General features: G+C 47.7%; 1 protein-coding gene across 1 annotated transcript in view; it reads right to left on the reverse strand.

Moving 5' to 3' along the window:
• Nucleotides 1-20,924, reverse strand: part of LOC138580919 (serine protease 33-like) — a 393,743-nt gene that overhangs the window by 24,114 nt on the left and 348,705 nt on the right. Inside the window, exon 5 of the mRNA XM_069651851.1 lies at nucleotides 18,362-18,501. Coding sequence (XP_069507952.1) covers nucleotides 18,362-18,501 — 140 coding nt within the window. The remainder of the gene's footprint in view (nucleotides 1-18,361; nucleotides 18,502-20,924) is intronic.

A 20,924-nucleotide genomic window follows, 5' to 3' on the forward strand; every position in this document is an offset into this window, starting at 1 on the left:
CTTTTTCGCCCTCCATATATCCTTTAATGCCATCCATTCCATTCTGTCTCATAACGCCTCCGAAGGATGTGCACCCTTATGGGTGTTCTGCCCACTCCTATCGAGCTCTGGGCCCCATGTCATATTAAAGTCACCTGTAATTATTAGTTCCCCGGCTACGAACTGCTCCAGTTTCCCCAGAACCTGATTTAGAAAGGGGCCTTGTCCTGTATTTGGGGCGGATACCGTCCCAATGGTAATTTGTTCTCTTTCCTATCTTCACCTGAACAAATATGTATCTCCCTTTTCGGTCTATCAGTGTGTTCATTATTTGTGCGCCCAGTGTATTCTTAAAGCCTACCATTACTCCTGCTATCTTATTATTGGCATTTGCTTGTGAAAGTTGTGAGTATTGCTGTATCTGTATCCTATGCTTGTCTTCTTTCCATATATGTGTCTCTTGTAATAGGAATATGTCTGCGTTGTATCTCTGTAACTGAGTTTGGACCTTCTTCCGTTTTACCGGCGTATTCAGGCCCCTTATATTATGTGAAAAAATCAACAGCCTTGCCATTAGTCTGTCATACTACTCCTCCCCTGATCCCTGCGTGCCTGGTGTATCCTTCCCCTTTCGTCTGTATGCCTAGATGAGTGTGGTTCCTCTTGTCCCCTCTGCACTCTGCCTTCCATCACTCCCCACCCCTCTTGCCCCCTCCTGGTCTGTCTCGATATCCATCGATACTTCCCACTTTGTGGGCACCTACCCATGTTTCACCCGGACCCCTAGGTTACTCTAACCTTTGCGATTCCAAGTGGTGCCTCACCTACTCCCCGCCGGGCCACCATACTACAGGATTTACTCTGTTGTTTATAGATATGCCTGATTGAGAACCCCTTGCTTCCTCCACCGGTTTCCATTTCGCCTGGGTGTTTGCAAACCATTGGCCCCTAATTTTATTTAGTCTCCTTAATTTCCTGGGTCTTGGGCTTTTCAATTTCTCTCCCCTTTTCCCATGTGCGCTGGACCATTCCCAGGGCTTAGTATCCCGTCCGCATGTGTCGCTGAGTCTCTCCTCAGAGGCTGCCTCCTCCGCTTCTAGCCCTAAGAGGGACAATCCTTCATCACAAGTTGTCACTCTTGGCTGTCTCCCTTCCCACGGGAATAGTAAACTGAAGGGAAATGTCCATTTATAGAGGACTTTTTTTTCCTGCAGTTTCCTAGTCACCAGACCCATCACTCTCCTTTTCTGCAGGGTGGATGTCGCCAAGTCTTGGAATAGACTGACCTCTGAGCCCTTTATTGTTATTGTCTCTTGTCCTCTTGCGGCCTATAGTATTTTCTCCTTTTCCTTGTACGATGCCAGAGCTGCCAGGACGTCTCGAGGCCTGTTCCCTTCTCCACTCCTCTTCGGGCCCCCTCTGTGTACCCGATCTATTTGTATCTTCTCCGGGGTGCTATCTATCAGCAGGGTGGCGAAGCATTGTTGAATTGTGGATTCCAGCTCTCCATCTGAGGTCGCATCAGCCAGGCCTTTGATCCTGATATTCGAATGTCTCAAACGATTTTCCAAATCCTCCTCTTGTATTTCAAGGTTTTGTATGGCAGAGGCTTCTCTTTCAATAATTCAGAGTTCTGGCGTACCAAATTTTTAATTTCTTATTAGCCCTTGTTCCGTTAAGTCCACTCTACTCCCCAAGAAGTAAATGTCATCCCGAATTTCTTTTTTAGTGCATCCTTCAGATCCTCTTTCAAGCCTCGGATCTGCTGCTGAAAGGAGGCCGTGATTCTCTCCTCCTTGCCCATCAAGCACTTTTGAAGGTCTTCTTTGTTTAGGGCCATTGCTCCTGTCCCCTGTTTGTCCTCCTCGTCCCACTCAGCCTGCCGAGGCTGCTCTTCCTATTCTGGCTCTACCAGGTCTTTTTGCCAGTATCGTTCGAATTGGCTTTTCTTTTGGTTTTTCTTTGAAGGCTGTGGGCCTGGGGTCTGTTTCCCCTTTGGGCCTGGCATAAACAAGTGAGAGCATCCTCCACAGTCTGCACTCCTTTCTCCCCCCCCCGGTGCTTCCTTCACTGATTGATTGGTGTTTCACCACCTCATCTCTGCCCCAGTGTTTGCTGCCTTTTAGTTTCTCGCTCGTTGGGGTCAATAGGCTTTTTGACTTACTAAAGCTCCTGGGCTAAAATTCTCTCTCCCTTAATTTATTGCCGCCACTGAACTTGTGCAGCCTCCCCTCTCAGCTCCTCTTACTGGTGTTCTACACTTGCTTATCCTGCTCTTGCAGCCCATGGGCTGCTCAACGACATGCTAATTGCCTCCGTAATCTCCTATATTCTATTGTACGCTGTGGCATTCAGAGCGTGGGGATAGTATTTCTTGTTTCCTTACCGTGGGTGCGGTTCTCTGGGCTTCTCTTGTCCCCCCTATTGCTTAATGTGCTTGATGTTTCTTTTAGCACTCACCGACTGCGAGCACTGTTGTGCTGCGTAATGCTGGTGCGGCTTGCCTTATCCACTTTCTGTTTCTCACGTAATGTTGCAGTCTCTGGGCTCAGCTGCTGCGCCACGTAATGCTGGTGTGGCTTGTCCAATCTACTTTCTGCTCCACACGGAGCGTTGCAGTCTCCGGGCTGAACGTTGAGCGGCCACCTTGTGTCTGCCCCCGCTGCCCACACTCCTCAGCGTGCATCTGTCCCCCGGGTGGTTCTTCTCACCATTGGGGGTGCTCAACCCCTTCTCTGCTTCTTGTCAGAGCTTTACCATTGGCGGGACTCCTCCTCTCGCGCTTCCCTCCGTGTCGTGTATCTGGTCTGCTACCTTCTGCTTCTCCCTGCGCCTTGCTCGCAGGGGTTGGTGGCTTCGCTCGGCTGCCTCACCGGAGGGTTCCGCTCTCCCAGCTAGCAACTTCCGATCTTCCGCTCACCTCCAATGCTCTGGCTTTTCTTTTCATTTTTCTTTGAAGGCTGTGGGCCTTGGGTCTGTTTCCCTTTTGGACTGGCATCTACAAGTGAGAGCATACTCCACAGTCTGCGCTCCTTTCTCCCTCCCCCGGTGCTTCCTTCACTGATTGATTGGTGTTTCACCACCTCATCTCATCTCTGCCCCAGTGTTTCTTGCTTCTCCTCTCAAATTACCCTCCTTTGCTTCTGTTGCTGCCCACCAGGCTGCTGTGTCATCTGGGCCCAGCTGCCCCAGCCTTGCTGCGACTGAGCGGGTGTAGCCTCCCCTCTCAGCTCCTCTTACTGGTGTTCTACACTTGCTTATCCTGCTCTTGCAGCCCATGCACTGCTCAACGCCATGCTAATTGCCTCCTTAATCTCCTATATTCTCTTGTACGCTGTCGCATTCAGAGCGTGGGGATAGTATTTCTTATTTCCTTACCATGGGCGCGGTTCCCTGGGCTTCTCTTGTCCACCATTCGCTTAATGTGCTTGATGTTTCTTTAAGCACTCACCGACTGCGAGTGCTGCTGTACTGCGTAATGCTGGTGTGGCTTGCCTCAACCACTTTCTGTTCCTCACGTAATGTTGCAGTCTCTGGGCTCAGCTGCTGTGCCACGTAATGCTGGTGCGGCTTGTCCAATCTACTTTCTGCTCCACGCGGAGTGTTGCAGTCTCCGGGCTCAACGTTGAGCGGCCACTATGTCTCGCCCCCACCGCCCGCACTCCTCAGCGTGTGTCTGTCCCCCCGGGGGTCCTTCTCACCGTCGGGGGTGCTCAACGCCTTCTCTGCTTCTCGTCAAAGCTTTACCGTTGGCAGGGCTCCTCCTCTCCCACTTCCCTCTGTGTCATTTACCTGGTCTGCTACCTTCTGCTTCTCCCTGCGCCTTGCTCACGGGGGTTGGAGGCTTCGCTCAGCTGCCTCACCGGAAGGTTCCGCTCTCCCCAGCCAGCTACTTCCGATCCTCCGCTCACCTCCAATGCTCTGGCCCACGAATCTCTGCACCTCGTTGTTCTTTCCCAGTCCGGCGGTGCAGGTCCGTTCCTCTACAGGGTCTTACAACGCAGATCTTGCGTTCTACAGCACACGCTTTGCATACACCAGGCTCCCTCTGCCTGCCGTTCTCTAATCCAGCCGGAAATTCACGTTCTTCCATTGCTCTGATCCTGCTTGATAATCTCCTTTCTAAGGCCCAGCCGAGAGCTCGCAGGAGTGTGCCTACACTACTCGGTGGCCATCTTGGAATCCATGTTGAATTATTTTAATCTTCTAAATCAGATACATTTAAATTAAAATAAAACAGTGTGCTATACCAAATTAATTTTCTTCACAGGCCCTGAACACTTTTCCATGTACTTAAATTGAGCCAATTTCTTATTTGAGCTATTAGGTGGCACATGAGCACCACCTACAAGCCAAAACAAATGCATTGGATTACAGGTGGGACACAGGTTGCATGTGAGGAGGGGATACACAGTTTATGGGTGTTGTTTGGTATGTATCCACTCATTGACTGCCCATGGTCATACTAATGTTTGTTATGTTATGTTAAGCCCATTTGTAGAGCACACCGTCACCCAAGGGTATCATGGCGCTAGAGTGAGGCATTCCCGGCCAGGGAACCACTCAAAGAAGCCTAGAATAGGAGAGTTTTAACAGCCTTTGTAAAGGCCAGATAGTTAGGAATTTATTTAGTAGCCACTGGAAGTTCATTCCACAGCTCGGCTGCTGCAACAGAGAATGCTCGTCCTCCGATCCGGGTGTGTTTGTATACGGGGACCACTACAGATCAGCCGAGGCGGAACGCAGTGTCCGGTGGGGGACATAAGGCGTAAATTTGGACTGAAGATATTCAGCCCCTTGGCCATGAAGAATGCGGTGGACGACACAGAGTGCTTTACAATTGACTCGTTGAGTCACAGGGAGCCAATGCAAGGCTCGAAGAACCAGTGATATATGGGCTCCATATGGCGAACCAGTAGCAATACAGGCAGCCAGATTTTGGAGATGTTGCATCCGAAGGATCATACCCATCGGTTGTGCCCGATAACGAGAGTTACAGGAATCTAGTCGTGAGATCACCATGGCTGCCACTACAGGGGGGGAGGAGGGAGGTAGGAATCATAGGGAGCACTTTTTAAAGTGTTTTTAGTTGAAAATGGCCAGATTGGCACACAGCTGTTACTTGCTTCTCCATGGACAAGGAGGCAGACAGTACTACACCTAGGTTTTTCACCTTGTCCACCAGGATGGGAAGCGGACCCAGGGAGAGAAGCCAAAAGGAAGACACCCAGAGTGTAGGGTGAGGGGGGCAACCCACCACCATCACCTCAGTCTTGTCTCCATTCAGTTTGAGCCAGTTGTGGTCCATCCACTCTCCCACGGCCGCCAGGCACCCACACAGGCACAACGACAACTCAGCCGGATCAAGATCTAAACGGATCAGGATTTGAGTGTCGTCTGCATACGTGTAGCACCTGACACTGAAGGAGCGGAAGAGACACACAAGGGCCCAAATGTAGATGTTCCAAAGAATCGGAGATATGGAGGAGCATTGCGGCACTCCACAACTGAGATGACAGGGAATAGAAAGAAAGGGGGCATCGCGAGAGTCTGGGTACGATCCGCCAGGAATGAGGTAAACCAGGCTAGTACCTGCCCAGATATTCCCATCTGGGCAAGGCGGGACAACAGGATGGGGTGGTCGACAGTGTCGAAAGCCGCTGACAGATCTAAGAGAATCAGGGCACCCACTCCACATGCGTCCACCAGCCTGGCCGTGTCATCCTGGATGGTGACAAGAACCCTCTCTGAGCCTCTACCCGGTTAAAATCCAGATTGAGCAGAATCAAGCAGACATAAAGAATTTAGAAAGCAGAGATGACACCAGTGCTTCCAGAAGTTTGGAAAGAAAAGGCAGAAGAGATATAGGATGAAAATTAGACAGAGGGCGGGGTCAAGAGAAGGTGTCTTAAAGAGAGGAATCACCCTAGCAGACTTCATCTGTTTCATCACTGCCAGCGGGACGGCGTCTGAATGAGAGCATGATTTGATTTTTAAAATGGCAGTCAACACAGATTCCTCAGAAAACCTAGGGAAGACAGACCCTCGGTGTGGAGAGAATAACGTTCCATAAAAGTGGAAGTAGTGAGTGATCCCTTTGTCAATTCCCACTCACTACCCGCCCCCACACCCAAAACACATCCTTCTGGGATCTCTTGACATCCACCATTGGTCTGCCAGGGTCATTTCTAAGTAGTCTGCTGAGAGTTAATGGGTTTATTGCAGCTTTAAATAGATACTCATGTAATAAAAATGCCTTAACCAAGTGTGCCTTGAACCACTTGATTTATATGCAGTATGCGTGTCTTTCACTGAAGTCCCGCTAAATGCAAGCATTGTCAAAGGCAGCAGTTTTGGCTTGAGGTATTAGAGGCTATTACCAGGTATTGCTATCTTATGCCCAAGTAATCACTCCCTTTTCAGCTGTTACATTCTTATGACCTAGTAGTACCATTATAACAATGCCCATCCAATACCTACAAAAAGCCCTAACTGTTGGCTTTGTCAATGCTTTTTTTTCTTTTGAAAGCTTAATCAATTGCTTTGACCAAATTAATAAAGATCAGGAGGACAGAAATGTATGTTATTTGTATTATGTTCAACTATACTCAAAAGTGTGATGAAGGTTGAGCCAATGACATGCTTTGGACCCTTAAGCATTCTGCCCAGTAGCACAAGCCTAGGGTTTGGTAAAGTAAAATAAATAAATACAATTAAACAAACAATGAAAGTCTATTTATGGAAGCCATTAGTTGTTTCAAATGATGAGCCATTACTCTCCCACCAAAAACACAAACATGTTCCTCCCTCTGGCCAAGAGAGATAACACCTCTTAATCAAAGGAAGAATGGCACCTCTTAATGGAAGGAAACAGCAATTTGCCCCATGGCAGATTGAAGGAAGGTGTGAGGGGTGGAGTCCCTTGCCTTTCAAGACCCAGGGCCTTGTCCTACAAACGAGCTGCCATTTCATCTTGAAATCATTCTACCCAAGAGCAGCAGAAGGTGAGTCTGGAGGAGAGAGTAGTAGAGAGAGGGTGAAGGAGTGAGGGAGAGAGAGAGGTAGAGGGTGAAGGAATGAGGGAGAAAGTGAAGGAGAGAAGGTGGGAGAGAGAAAAAGAGAGAATTTTGAGAAAGAGATGCTTTGCTATGTACCTATTCTAAGCTATATTATCTATGCCCATCCCTGTTTTGAGAAGTGCTACACTGGATTAGGTTTGGTATGCTACACTGTGTTATGTGACGCTATGCCATGCCATGTCTTAAGTTGTAGAAACAGGTTTGTAATGTCTTCCTCTGCTGGGACCAAAGATCTCTTTTCCCAAAGCTAAATGCACATTAACTAGAATGTACCCGAGTTCTACCGTATGTACTCATTCACTCCTTTTGAGGGAGGGATATTATGATGTCAGTTTCCCTTTATACTAGCTGATTAGGTCATGTTATATTATTTTGAGGTTTCATTATAATGTTTTACTTTAAATGTCTAATTTTCAAGCGCTTTTGAAGCAGCCATAAAACAGCAGTTAGCACCCCCCTAAAACATGCACACACAAAAAACAGGAGGGAGAGCTGGAAATCTAATCTGTTAACTAGACAATACACCCGTTTTGACCAAACATTTGCATGATGCCCTCTACTAACAAAACAAAGTACCCACTGCCCAGGGTAACACGTCTAGTCAAAGGCTGGATTATGTAAATGAACTCCCATAAAACCACAGCATAAGCCCAAAAGGATTCCTGCCTCACACACCAATATAACCATTACCTTAATGATCGTAGCAGGACTCGGGAACCTACAGGAAGGATGCAGTGGGCTTCTACTCCCTAGGAAGTCGTGGTCGAAATCCCACCCTCAGTTAAATGTGCCCATATTTCCTTCCAGCTTTCACATATATAGAATCTGGTTGATGTGAGGCTGCCTTTGAGTGTGGATGAGGTGAAGGCTGTGTTGGTGAGACGGGTCATGGATGAGTGGCAGGAGAGGTGGGTGAGTGGGGGGAAAGTGTCGGTGAAGGTAGATGCGGGGAGTCTGGAATGGAGGAGGGGGGAGGAGGTGATGCTGGATCGATTGAGGATAGGGCATGTGGGGCTGAATGACTGTCTGTATCGAGTGGGGAAGCGTGAGACGAGGGATTGTGCGGTGTGTGGGGTGCCTGAGACTGTGGGACATTTTCTGCTTAGGTGTGAGAGACATGTTGAGGGGAGAGAATTGATGAGGGTTCGGTTATCTGCGCTGGGTATGGCTGAGCTGAGTCGGAAGGCTTTGCTGGGAGGTGACGGGGTGAGAGGCAGGAGGAGGAACAGTGTGATGTTGGATTTTGTGAGGCAGACGGGGCGGTGGGAGGAGTTGTGAGTTTATGTGAGCTAAGTATTGATTGGTGGGTCTGGTGCACATCATCCTTTAGGATGGGGAAGCGCCTGCGTAGGTCCGCCCACGCATCCGATAATTATGAAGAAGAAGAAGAATCTGGCTGCTAGGATGCGAACAGTTTAGAATACAGAGGTAACTGCAAATAGCTACTAGGAGTAGCATCGAGTGGCAGTTCGGAGAATATCTGACTTGTTTCACCTGAAAAATGGGGCAGAGGACAAGTAGTGCAGGTTCATCCTTAAGTATGTTAGGGTTACTGGGAAGTGGGAGGAGATTTAGCAGGGATGTGTGGCTGACAGGGGTGACTATTGGCAAAAATCATCTCTCCAGATGGAAATGGCAGACTCTGGCCCTTGAGGAGCCATCCCAGAAGAAGAAGAACCTGGCTCTTCTCTTCGTAGAGGGGATTCACATCCTGTTTTCTTGGGCATGGTTTTCTGCATTCATTGGCTCACCATGGCACTGTGGAATGCTCAGTCTGGCCATAGACGGACTTTGTGCCCTCAGCACTTTGAGCACAACCCTAGGGTTTTGGTAACCATGACACAAATGAGGAAACAAAAACATTTGAGGTTTGGTTTGCTTGCTTTTCAGGGAGCTTTTGCACACTTGGCAAATTCAGATTTTTGACATACAACTCCTCTCAAATCTTGTTGGGACTCTAGGAAAGTAAGCATAAGGTCTTTGCTCTCTGTGTTTTCTTGGACATGGTTTCAACATGCCCTGGCTCACCATCCAGTGAGTAATTTCCAGACATTCCCCTCTTTTGCAGATAACACCTCCTCTCCAGCAATCTCTCCTCTTGACGCTGCGCCCCATAGAATACTGTTGAGTCCCATGATAAATTTGGTTCAATTGTACACATAGCTCCTCTACCTTTTCCTTCTCATGCCTTCCTGCGCATCGTATATATCCCTCGCCCTCCCCCCAACTATGTATCCAATTTTGCTTCTCCCTACCACTACTGAATGTTCTATCATACAGCTCCTTTGCCTCTCTGCCAGGGAAAGCATTTCGATGCCATTCCTATGTCAGTAAGCGCTATATAAATGCAAGATAACATAACATATTAGTCAAATGTACCCCTTCTATACAATTACAAAGTAGCCAGGCTGGGACTGGCCTATAGGGCAATGCCCGAGCCCAAAATGCTAAAATGCTAGTGTCGGCCACTTTTTTGGCCAAGTTTGATGAGTTACTTCACTATGCAGCTAGTAGTTTTGACCATTGTTGCTCAATACATATTCTTTAAATTGCATAATGTACATTACATTGTATCAAAAAACTCCACCTTATGTACTATTGTTATGAACCGCCGCCGCGTTCCCCGTCTCCAAGCATCTCCGATCTGGCAACGCTGGATATTACCATGGAGACGTGGTTTTTCCGCTGCCCGTGTTCCGGGTAGTCACGTGACACAACGTTTACGCGCAATACGCGCACAGTGACGCCTCCTTTCCTCTTCAAATACAAGTGCCAAAGGAGTAAACGCTGCTTCTAATTAGCGTTACTACTTCAATTCCTTTGATCCAGAATCTCTTCTTAATCTGAACTCGGAACGTTTTTTGACCTTTCTATTGGATTACCCCTTGGATTTGACGTACCATCCTGGCTTGCTGCATCCTTGCAGCAGCTTTTTCGGCAGCGATTCCTCCTGTTTGCCGATACTCCTCGCTGCCTTCGTTCCTTCAGGCAAGCCATTCTGCCAGCGCACCGTTCCTTGTAGCGGTCTCCTCAACAGTTGTTCCGCCTACCTGCTGAGACCTCACGCTGCCTTCATTTCATAAGGTAAACCTTCTTGCTGGCCCGTTTCCCTTCACCCGACCACCACTCAGCCTACAACATTCCACGTTTTAGCAGTCACTGTTTATGGGGAATGTATGAAAACATGAACAGTCCTTCTTGACCAACTCCTATCATCCTGGAAACATTGTGTGGACATCTGCGTTTGGAACTTTTCAATCAGCAATTGTGCACTTTCTGAACGCTCTCCTGCAGTGCACCATCCAGGATCTAGTTTGCGACCCTCGTGCCGTTCGGGGTAGTTTTCCTTTACTAACCTTCCTGTTTGTTATTTTCTCCTCCCGTTGGTTAGTACTTTCGCTACCCGAAAAACAACTATTGGGTAAACCTTTAGTCATTTGGTTTGTTTTCTTGATAATCATTAGACTACCATTCTTACCTGTCTCTCCTTCTTTTTAGTCTTCTTGTTCCCCGACTACCCATCCTATATTGCCTTAGAGTCCTATCAAACCTTACCAGGTATTGTTTGTTGGTCTGCTCTTGAATTTACACAGTTGTCTCCAAGTCAGTGCCGTAATATTGTGCTTTGTTTCTTACAGCCTGGGTTTGGCGGTGTGGTTCTCCCCGCTCTTTTGGTTAATTGATTCCTCTGACTGTTTGTTATTCAGCAGAGGGGTACATTGCCTTAAAGAGGTCCTCGTGTTGAGGAGGTCTGGTTCTGGATCGTACCTTTGTACACTCCAGCTTAGACTGAAAACTTTCCGGAGCTGCTCCCTCTTCAGTTATCCCAAGGTCGAGCAACGCCCCGACCAGTTCAGCAACTGGTGAGTAACAGAATTAGAAGCCTTAAAAAACATGGAACCCGATCAGCCCATGGCAGAAGCCATACAGCCGGTTGAGCCCATGGCAGAAATCCTGCACCACCTTGCAGGATTGAGAATGGAAATGGCTACCATGAAAGCGAATTCCAGCAGAGGATTAATGAGATCCAATCACTTATATCTGCTCCTCCTGGGCAAGAGGGAGGAGCTGGGGCCCCCTCCGGCTCGGGTTTTCCTATATCTGCTCCAGAGCCTCCTTCCATTGTGCTCTCATCCCAATTCCCGCTGGCTCCTCCTGAACGGTTTATGGGGGATCCGAAACATTACCGGACCTTCATTAACCAGTGCAAATAACACTTTTTGTGTCGTCCTACCTCCTTTCCGACTTCAACCACTAAGGCAGCTTTCGTCCTTTCACACTTAGGAGGGACAGCCGCCTCTTGGGCTAATCCATTGCTGGAATCGAACAGTCATGTTCTTTACAATTGTGATGCCCTCCTGACCGCTATGAGTCGGGTCTTTGATACCCGTTACACCTCACAAGCTTCCGATCTTGAATTACTCAAATTGAGACAAGGGTCCACGCGTTTGCTTGCCTATCTGGCCCGTTTCAACCAACTAGCTGCAGAAACAGACTGGCCTGAAGAAAAGAAATCTGCAGTTTTCTATCAGGGTCTCTCCGACGAACTGAAGGACACACTGTCTACTGTACCAGTGGTGCCCAGCGCCTTTAATGAACTGTTAGACATGGTTCTTAAAATAGATGCCAGAAGGGCTGAACGCACGGGAGAAAAGCGACCCAGCATTCCGCTTTCTGTCCCAGACATCCCCACTGCGGGGGTTCCCACCCCGGAACCTATGCAGATTGGAGCCGTGCGAGGGCCGCTGACTCCGGCACAACGTGAACACCGCCGTGCACACAATTTGTGTATGTACTGCGGTTCCTCAGAACACTCGTTGCCAGAATGTTCTAAGAAACCAAAGAAGAAGGCGGGAAACGCCAAATCCCGACAGTAAATGGGGTCCATACGTCGGGAAAGTCGGTTTTGGACTCCCTCTGTTCCTCTCAAACCCAGACTACCTTAATCAAGCTGCCCGTCACCTTCACAGGTGCCTTGAAAAATCCTGTTCCGATCTCAGTGGTGATCGATTCCGGAGCCACCGGTAACTATATCGATCAAAGCTTTGTGACCTCCGCTGAAATAGCATTAACAAAAAAATCACACCCGGAAAATGTCAGTGCAGTCGATGGATCAGCACTCGTTTCAGGATTGGTGGTTCAACAGACGATACCTATTACCATGACCACGGCCGAAGGCCATACAGAAGAAATATGCTTTGACGTTATCCAAGCCCCTGCCTACCGAGTAATCTTGGGCATCCCGTAGCTTAAACTACATAACCCACTGATAGATTGGTCGTTAGGCCTGGTTCAGTTTCCATCTGTTTTTTGTAACAGCACTTGTTTCTCCTCATTAGGTATTGTTGACGAAAATCCAAGCCGGGTTCTATCAGGTTTGTCCGCTCATATAGGGGCAATCACCAAGACATCCGTCCCTCCGGTCCCAATCGAATATACGCAGTTTCTCAATGTGTTTGACAAATGCAAGGCGGAGACATTGCCTCCACATCGTGTTTACGATTGCCCAATCGATCTGGTACCAGGGGCCAAGATACCTTTGGGACGAGTTTACTCATTGTCCATTAAGGAGGATCAGGTCCTTAAAGAATATCTGGACAAAGCACTTGCTACAGGATTTATACGCTCATCTAAGTCCCCTGCAGCATCTCCCTTGTTTTTTGTTCCCAAGAAAGAAGGGGACCTACGCCCTTGCATCGACTATAGAGCACTGAACGAGGTAACAGTGAAGAACCAATACCCTTTACCATTGATTTCCACTCTTATTGATCAATTGGGCAACTCCAGCGTGTTTACCAAACTGGACCTTCGAGGGGCCTACAACCTGGTCCGTATTAAAGACGGGGATGAGTGGAAGACTGCATTCAAAACCCGTTTTGGTCTATTTGAGTACCTAGTGATGCCGTTCGGGCTCTGTAACGCCCCTGCCACCTTTCAGGCATTTATGAATGACGTGTTTCATGACATTCAAGACCAGTTTGTTGTGGTTTACCTCGACGACATACTCATTTACTCTGCCTCGATGGCAGAGCATGTTCAACACGTCTCCATGGTCCTACAGAGACTAAGAGAAAACCATCTATATGCTAAGGCCGAAAAATGTGTCTTTCACTCCTCTGAGGTTGAATTCCTGGGCTTTAACATCACCAACCAAGGTATCAAGATGAGCCAGTCCAAAGTCAAGGCAGTCTTAGATTGGCCTATCCCGAAGACAGTCAAGGAACTTCAATCGTTTCTTGGCTTCGCTAATTTTTATCAACGTTTTATTCATTAATTTTCGGCTCTTACTGCTCCACTGATGGCCCTGACTAGTTCAAAGGTCCATTTCATGTGGAATGACGATGCTCAGTCAGCCTTTGAATCTCTGAAGGAGGCTTTCACCTCAGCTCCTTTATTACAACATCCCAATCAGGACGTACCTTTCTTTGTTGAAGCAGATGCATCAGGGTATGCCATAGGCGCCATTCTCTCTCAACCCTGTTCCCTCACAGGGGAAATACACCCTGTTGCCTTCTTTTCTCGGAAACTATCCACCTATGAAAGGAATTACCCTATCATGGAACGAGAACTGTTAGCCATTAAAGATGCTTTCATGGAATGGCGACACCATCTCTTAGGCGCCAAACATGTGGTTACTGTCTACTCAGACCACAGGAGCTTGTTGGCATTCAAGACCATGAAGTGCCTTACCGCCCGACAAGCTCGATGGCACTTGTTTTTTTCACAATTTCAGTTCATCATCACTTACCGCCCAGCACGCCAGAATATCCCTGCGGACGCATTGTCAAGGCAGTCGTCCGATGATAAAACGGTTTCCATGAATCCGGCGCCGTTACTGGGGGAAAAGGCGATATGTGGGTGCACTGTCCAGCCTTCTCTACGTTCCATCATTGAGGATTGGGTGAGTTCTAACCCATCCGAAGTAACATCACTCAACTTGGACGTCCAAGGGGGGCTTCCTTTCATCCAAGGGCATGTTTACATACCTCCTGGCCCTGCCCGTATTCACGCCCTGCGCTGGGCTCATGACTCAGTGGTGGCGTCACATCCTGGCCACCAAAAAACGGTAGAGTCCCTTCGCCGGTGGTCTTGGTGGTCATCCATGTCCAGAGATGCCATGGATTACATCTCTGCTTGCACCATTTGCGCTGAATGCAAAACTTCTAGAACCAAACCTTTGGGTCTTCTGCAGCCCCTACCAGTACCATACAAATCATGGCAAATGATATCCATGGATTTTGTGGTGGAGCTTCCAGCCATCAAAGGAATGAATACTATTCTAGTTGTAATTGATTACTTTACCAAGTATGCAGTATTCATTCCCTGTGCCAGTCTTCCTAATGCCCCTACTCTGGCTGAGTTGGTGCGTATACATGTCTTTCAACAATTTGGTTTGCCTTCTATCATTGTTTCTGACAGAGGAACACAGTTTACCTCACGATTCTGGGGGGCTCTTACTTCTTCTCTCCTTATAGATGACCGATTTTCCTCGGCTTTCCATCCTCAAACGGATGGGCAGACAGAACGCCTTAACGCTACTATGGAACAATATCTGAGGTGTCTATGTCTCCAGTTTCAGTTTTCTTGGTTAACTGCCTTACCACTGGCTCAGTTTGCATACAACAATTCATTACATACCGCCACAGGGGTGTCTCCTTTCTTTGCCTTATATGGTTTGCACCCGCGATCCTTACCTTTGGATCCGTCATTGCCCATAGACAACCCTGCGGCTTTGGCTAGTGTTAGGGACATGGATCAGCTACATCGAGATGTCCGGTTGCACTTGCTATGATCTCAGGTTAGCGCTAAGAAATCCGCTGATGCACATCGAACCCCTGCCCCGGTATATACCCCAGGCATGAAGATGTGGTTGTCGACTCGCAACTTGAAGATCCCGGGAAAAAAATCCCTCCTACCTAAATATGTTGGCCCATATGAAATCACTGCTGTCATCAATCCTGTGGCAGTTCGGTTATCCCTACCGTCCGCATGGCGAATCCATCCGGTGTTTCATGTGGCACTGGTTAAACCCTGCCTCCCGGCTACTCGTCTGTCTCGACGCCCGGCGCCCGTTCAGGTTGACGGGCAGGAGGAATTTGAGGTTTCTGCCATCCTTGATGTTAAGGTATCCAGAGGGTCGCTCTACTATTTGGTGGATTCGAAGGGTTATGGTCCGGAGGACCGCACGTGGGAACCCTTGTCTAATATTCACTCACCTGCTTTGATGCGTGCTTTCCATGCTGCCAGGGGGTTGCCGTGGCCTTTGCGGGTGGATACTGTTATGAACCGCAGCCGCGTTCCCCGTCTCCAAGCATCTCCGATCTGGCAACGCTGGAGATTACCATGGAGACGTGGTTTTTCCGCTGCCCGTGTTCCGGGTAGTCACGTGACACAACGTTTACGCGCAATACGCGCACAGTGACGCCTCCTTTCCTCTTCAAATACAAGTGCCAAAGGAGTAAACGCTGCTTCTAATTAGCGTTACTACTTCAATTCCTTTGATCCAGAATCTCTTCTTAATCTGAACTCGGAACGTTTTTCGACCTTTCTATTGGATTACCCCTTGGATTTGACATACCATCCTGGCTTGCTGCATCCTTGCAGCAGCTTTTTCGGCAGCGATTCCTCCTGTTTGCCGATACTCCTCGCTGCCTTCGTTCCTTCAGGCAAGCCATTCTGCCGGCGCACCGTTCCTTGTAGCGGTCTCGTCAACAGTTGTTCCGCCTACCTGCTGAGACCTCACGCTGCCTTCATTTCATAAGGTAAACCTTCTTGCTGGCCCGTTTCCCTTCACCCGACCACCACTCAGCCTACAACATTCCACGTTTTAGCAGTCACTGTTTATGGGGAATGTATGAAAACATGAACAGTCCTTCTTGACCAACTCCTATCATCCTGGAACCATTGTGTGGACATCTGCGTTTGGAACTTTTCAATCAGCAATTGTGCACTTTCTGAACGCTCTCCTGCAGTGCACCATCCCGGATATAGTTTGCGACCCTCGTGCCGTTCGGGGTAGTTTTCCTTTACTAACCTTCCTGTTTGTTATTTTCTCCTCCCGTTGGTTAGTACTTTCGCTACCCGAAAAACAACTATTGGGTAAGCCTTTAGTCATTTGGTTTGTTTTCTTGATAATCATTAGACTACCATTCTTACCTGTCTCTCCTTCTTTTTAGTCTTCTTGTTCCCCGACTACCCATCCTATATTGCCTTAGAGTCCTATCAAACCTTACCAGGTATTGTTTGTTGGTCTGCTCTTGAATTTACACAGTTGTCTCCAAGTCAGTGCCGTAATATTGTGCTTTGTTTCTTACAGCCTGGGTTTGGCGGTGTGGTTCTCCCCGCTCTTTTGGTTAATTGATTCCTCTGACTGTTTGTTATTCAGCAGAGGGGTACATTGCCTTAAAGAGGTCCTCGCGTTGAGGAGGTCTGGTTCTGGATCGTATCTTTGTACACTCCAGCTTAGACTGAAAACTTTCCGGAGCTGCTCCATCTTCAGTTATCCCAAGGTCGAGCAACGCCCCGACCAGTTCAGCAACTGGTGAGTAACAACTATTCAAACAGTCAAGGAATGAATTACCATTTGCAACTGTGAGCCACTTTTTCATTGGTGCCTGGGACAATTGTATGCCCCAGTCCGACCCTGGAAGCAGCAAAGAAAACAAAGGCCTAACCTTTTCTAACTTCCCAAACACATTTAAAGTGTTAGAATGTTTGACCCGATGACTTAATTTGTATGGGTTGTGCGCCCATATGTAATTAGGCTTCCGTGGCTGATGCTTGATTATGTCTTGGTATAAATAACTCATTTACTTACTCTATGAATTAATTGACACGGCCTGAAATGTGTCCATGAGAAGTATACAACTCACATAGAGTGCAGTATATGGATGCTCAGCGCCACCACTGGGGGCATTCGGGTCTGAAAGCAGAGTTGGATTCCTGCAGAGGAGGACATCAATGCTGCTGAACTGTGTTGTCCAGGATTAAGGTGAATTAGCAGAGCTGCCTAAGACACCTGGTGCTGCATGTCAGTAAATTGGGTGTATGGTAGGGCAGTCATGGAGTGCTTGTTCTCACAAACTATGACTTGTCCCCAGTGTAGGGCGAACTGTGGGCTGCTTCGTTTCTTTGTTTGATTATATATAGTGTGCCTTCACTGCTTATGGACGTTTATCCCTCTCCATCTATGAATGTTTACCTCCGTGCTCACAGAAAGCGCGCTCTGGGTAGAGAAGTTGCCCTTCATTGTGCCCCAATCGGGAGTCTGTTTTTCGGTAAATATAATCTTGGTTATTTCACATTTCTGCCGGATGCCTTTCTTTCTCACCCATCTGTCATTGGTTAACAGTGGCCTTGGATTGGAAATATTCCTTCTCTTTGCCAAGCATCATTCAGATACAGGCCAGAAAATATCCTCATTGCGATAGTTTTCCTCCATGTGTCTGGTTCATCCATTGGTTACTATATAGCCACAATATTAGGTCTGCTAGCATCCCTCCTTATGCATAGTTCACCTATCTGTTAATGGGCACCGTTGGCGTTGCATGGACTACTTTCCCTTCCTGTAACCAGTGTGCACATTTCTGATTGGGCAATAGTGATCGCCGGTGCCGCACCTTACCTCCCGGCACCCAGATCCCCCATCAGTAAGTGGGTATTGGCCAACTCTGAATGTGTGCCTTTTCCTTCCAATTCCCACCTTTGGCGCCTGCTATTAGGTAGCAGTGACCTTGTTGCTGGCTTCATATCGCTCTCTGTATCCAGCTCCACAGCTCCAGCCCCTGATAATGAGTACAGCAGTGAGACTATGTGGAGGTAGGGAGGGGGTAACATTCCTTGCCTGTTACCAACTCTGTGATCTGTTAGCTAGTAGTCATCTTGGGAGGGGTCATCTTTCCCCCCATTTTACCAGTTCTACCGACTGTTGCTCGGTTTCTGTGAATTCTATGTTGTTTCTCTATCCCTTCCAAAGTCGAGCTTTGCCACCTGCTAATTGGTAGCAGGGATCTTTGTGGTAAGTCATTTTCCCTCCTCGTGCCGACAGTGTCCATATGCTACTGGGTCACAGCGATGCCAGGGGCGGCTGATTTCGCAATCATCTGAGGAGCGTGAGTCTTTTTCCACTATTTGTTTTTGAATAGTAGCAACCTAGCCCTACTCAACTGTTATTGGGCAGCAGTGACCTGGGGTGGATAATGTACCACACTGTTGCCCAGCTTGTACTCCTGTTGTTCTGTAGCAGGGATGCAAGATTGAAAGATACCAAATTAAATCATGGCAGGAGATGTGTGTTTCCTTACCTGGCAAGAGTCTTTTCCACCTTCGCTGTATCCTGCACATATCATGTCATAAAGAAGACTGTTGTATGACTTCTTGCATTGCGACCAGCTAACAATGGGCACCATCACCTCCTGGAGATACCATGGGGAAGGGAGGGTTGCTGCAGAAAAGGAAAGAAAAAACAGATTGCTTGTTTTTATTTTTAATTTTTTTATTTATTAAGTGCATATGGTTAAATTAACCTTTCGCACTACATAAAACCATATAAAAACCATAAAACAAATTACAAGCAAACCATTGTAAATGGTTACACGCATTTAAAAAGTAAACATTCTAACCATCATAAAGAAACTCAAGACAAATAGAGACCACTTAGACACTCAAATGATGTTTCACCTTTTCCCAAATGTAATATGCCCCTGTGGTAAGAACAAGAGCTTCTGCCCCATACAAAAGACTCCAGAATTGATCAGACATTATATCGCAATATGGCCCGTACCCCCCATCATACATAGATTGGAGACAAGAACACTGGGTCAAGACATGTCTAGCTGTCTCCATTTCCTCACAACAATGCCTACAGATTCTAAGGTCACAGCGTATACCCGTCCAAGACCCAGTGAAAGACAGCACTGCAAGAATATCAAACCTAAGATATAAATTGCACCAATCGAGGGAAACGATATTTGGTCAAATAGCTGTGTGAGCTACTCCCAGATAAGCCCTGATGGGTATATAGGACGTATCTGGGACGCATAGCCAGTCAATCAGTAGATCAGGCATGGTCAAAGACACGTGCCCTATCCTCAATTTTGGCCAGATGATAATCAATCATCGGGTAAAACCAGGCGTCCTTAGCGGGTCCCGCGAGCGGACCTCGTATTGAGGCGTTAGGGGGTTAACAGCGTCGGCAGCTCTACCGGCGCCGTTAACTCCCTACCGCCAGGGTCGTAATGAGGCCCAAAGCCTCAAGAGAGCATTGTAGGCCAACGCCAGTTCGATCGAAAATGACTGTGCCGTCTGCAAAGGTGAGGCAGTGAATAACTTCACCACCAAACTTGGGGGGGAAGATGTTTAATAATCATAAGCATTCAGCAAAATCGCAGACATATAAATTATATAAAATAGGAGCTAGCACACAGCCCAGCTTTAGGCCTCTATAGGCCCCCAGAATGCCAGATTGAGCTAGGCGAATCTGTGCCTCATTACCTAGAAAATACAAGATGGAATCATCAATGCCCCAGTTCTCCAGCTTAGACCAAAGCACCCCCTGTGACAAAAGCCGAGCTATAATCCACAAAGCACATATAAAGTGCCTGGTCTGGAACAAGTAGGGAGTCAGAGATTAGAGTAAGAAGAACCCACGAAGGGTGGCTCGCGGAGCAGTTCTTCCTGAAACCGGTCTGAGTGATATCAAGCAGGGCACGCTTTTCTACCCATTGCAGAAGAGCCTCAAGCAACATGCAACATCTTAGAACACATTTTTGAGGCACTATCCAACATAGCCAGGAGTCTAAAATTCTCAGGTAAATGCCGGGAACCCTTCTTGTGGACGTAGATTAGGACAGACTGCTGCCATGTCCTAGGGATATACACTATTTCCCAAATATGCAAGAACAGTTGACATAGAACCACCGCCCAAAACTCGGGATCCCTCTTAAATACATGTTACATAGGCCATCAGGGCCAGCAGACCAAGAAGCGGACAATTGTTCAATAACCAAAAGGAAGTCTAAATCCTTGACCAACTGCCTCACCAGCGTGTTAGTCATAGGCCGCAGACCAGAGTCTGTGGGAATTCCTCAGGGTCCCAGTAATTGTCCTGAATAAAGGTCTCCCAACAATACTGATCAACGGAACAAACGTCCTGAGCCCCCACCTCAGCCAGATCAGATCGAATTAAGTGCCAGACTGTCCTCATGTTTTGTTCTTGTATGAGTGTGAACAGAGTCATCCAGGCAGAGCTGTTCTTACTATGACGATTGTCAGTGAGCCAGCCCCTATATTGACCCGTCAAAACATAAATGTCCTGGTTTTTCACAACAGGGCTAAAACAATGATGTCTTTTGACGAAGCGAATGGCGGCGCTCAACTCTCTTTTCTTACTGGCTATTATGGCATCATAGGGAGTTCCCAATTATTTTGAGCCACGACCGGCGATGGAAGGCCTATCGAATGGCAGCTAGTACCTGGCAACCAAAGCATCAAGCCGGCATCCACTAGCGGGCAATATCTGGGCCCCCCTAGACTCTGCCCCAGACATTTTCTCATTAAGTGCTCGAATAAGATCCATCGTCCAGCGTAGTGTATTACCCTGGATATTAACTGTAGGGTTACATACCAACTGCTGGACAACACCAGACTGTGTGGTCTTTAAAGCTAAATTCAATATAGCGTGGTCACTCATGGGGACTGGCATAATTACCAATGATGAGAATAATCGGCATAACAGACTATTTACAAACAAAGTCCAAGGAGCTATAATGCTTGCCATTCGCCCATGTATGAAGTCTGTCTTTCAAAGTCGGATACTGAATCAATAAATCAAATTCAGACAGCAAGGCCCGCCAGTCGGTACCAGGA

This window comes from Ambystoma mexicanum, chromosome 3p, assembly GCF_040938575.1.
Source record: "Ambystoma mexicanum isolate Mex_15411 chromosome 3p, UKY_AmexF1_1, whole genome shotgun sequence".
Taxonomy (NCBI): domain Eukaryota; kingdom Metazoa; phylum Chordata; class Amphibia; order Caudata; family Ambystomatidae; genus Ambystoma; species Ambystoma mexicanum.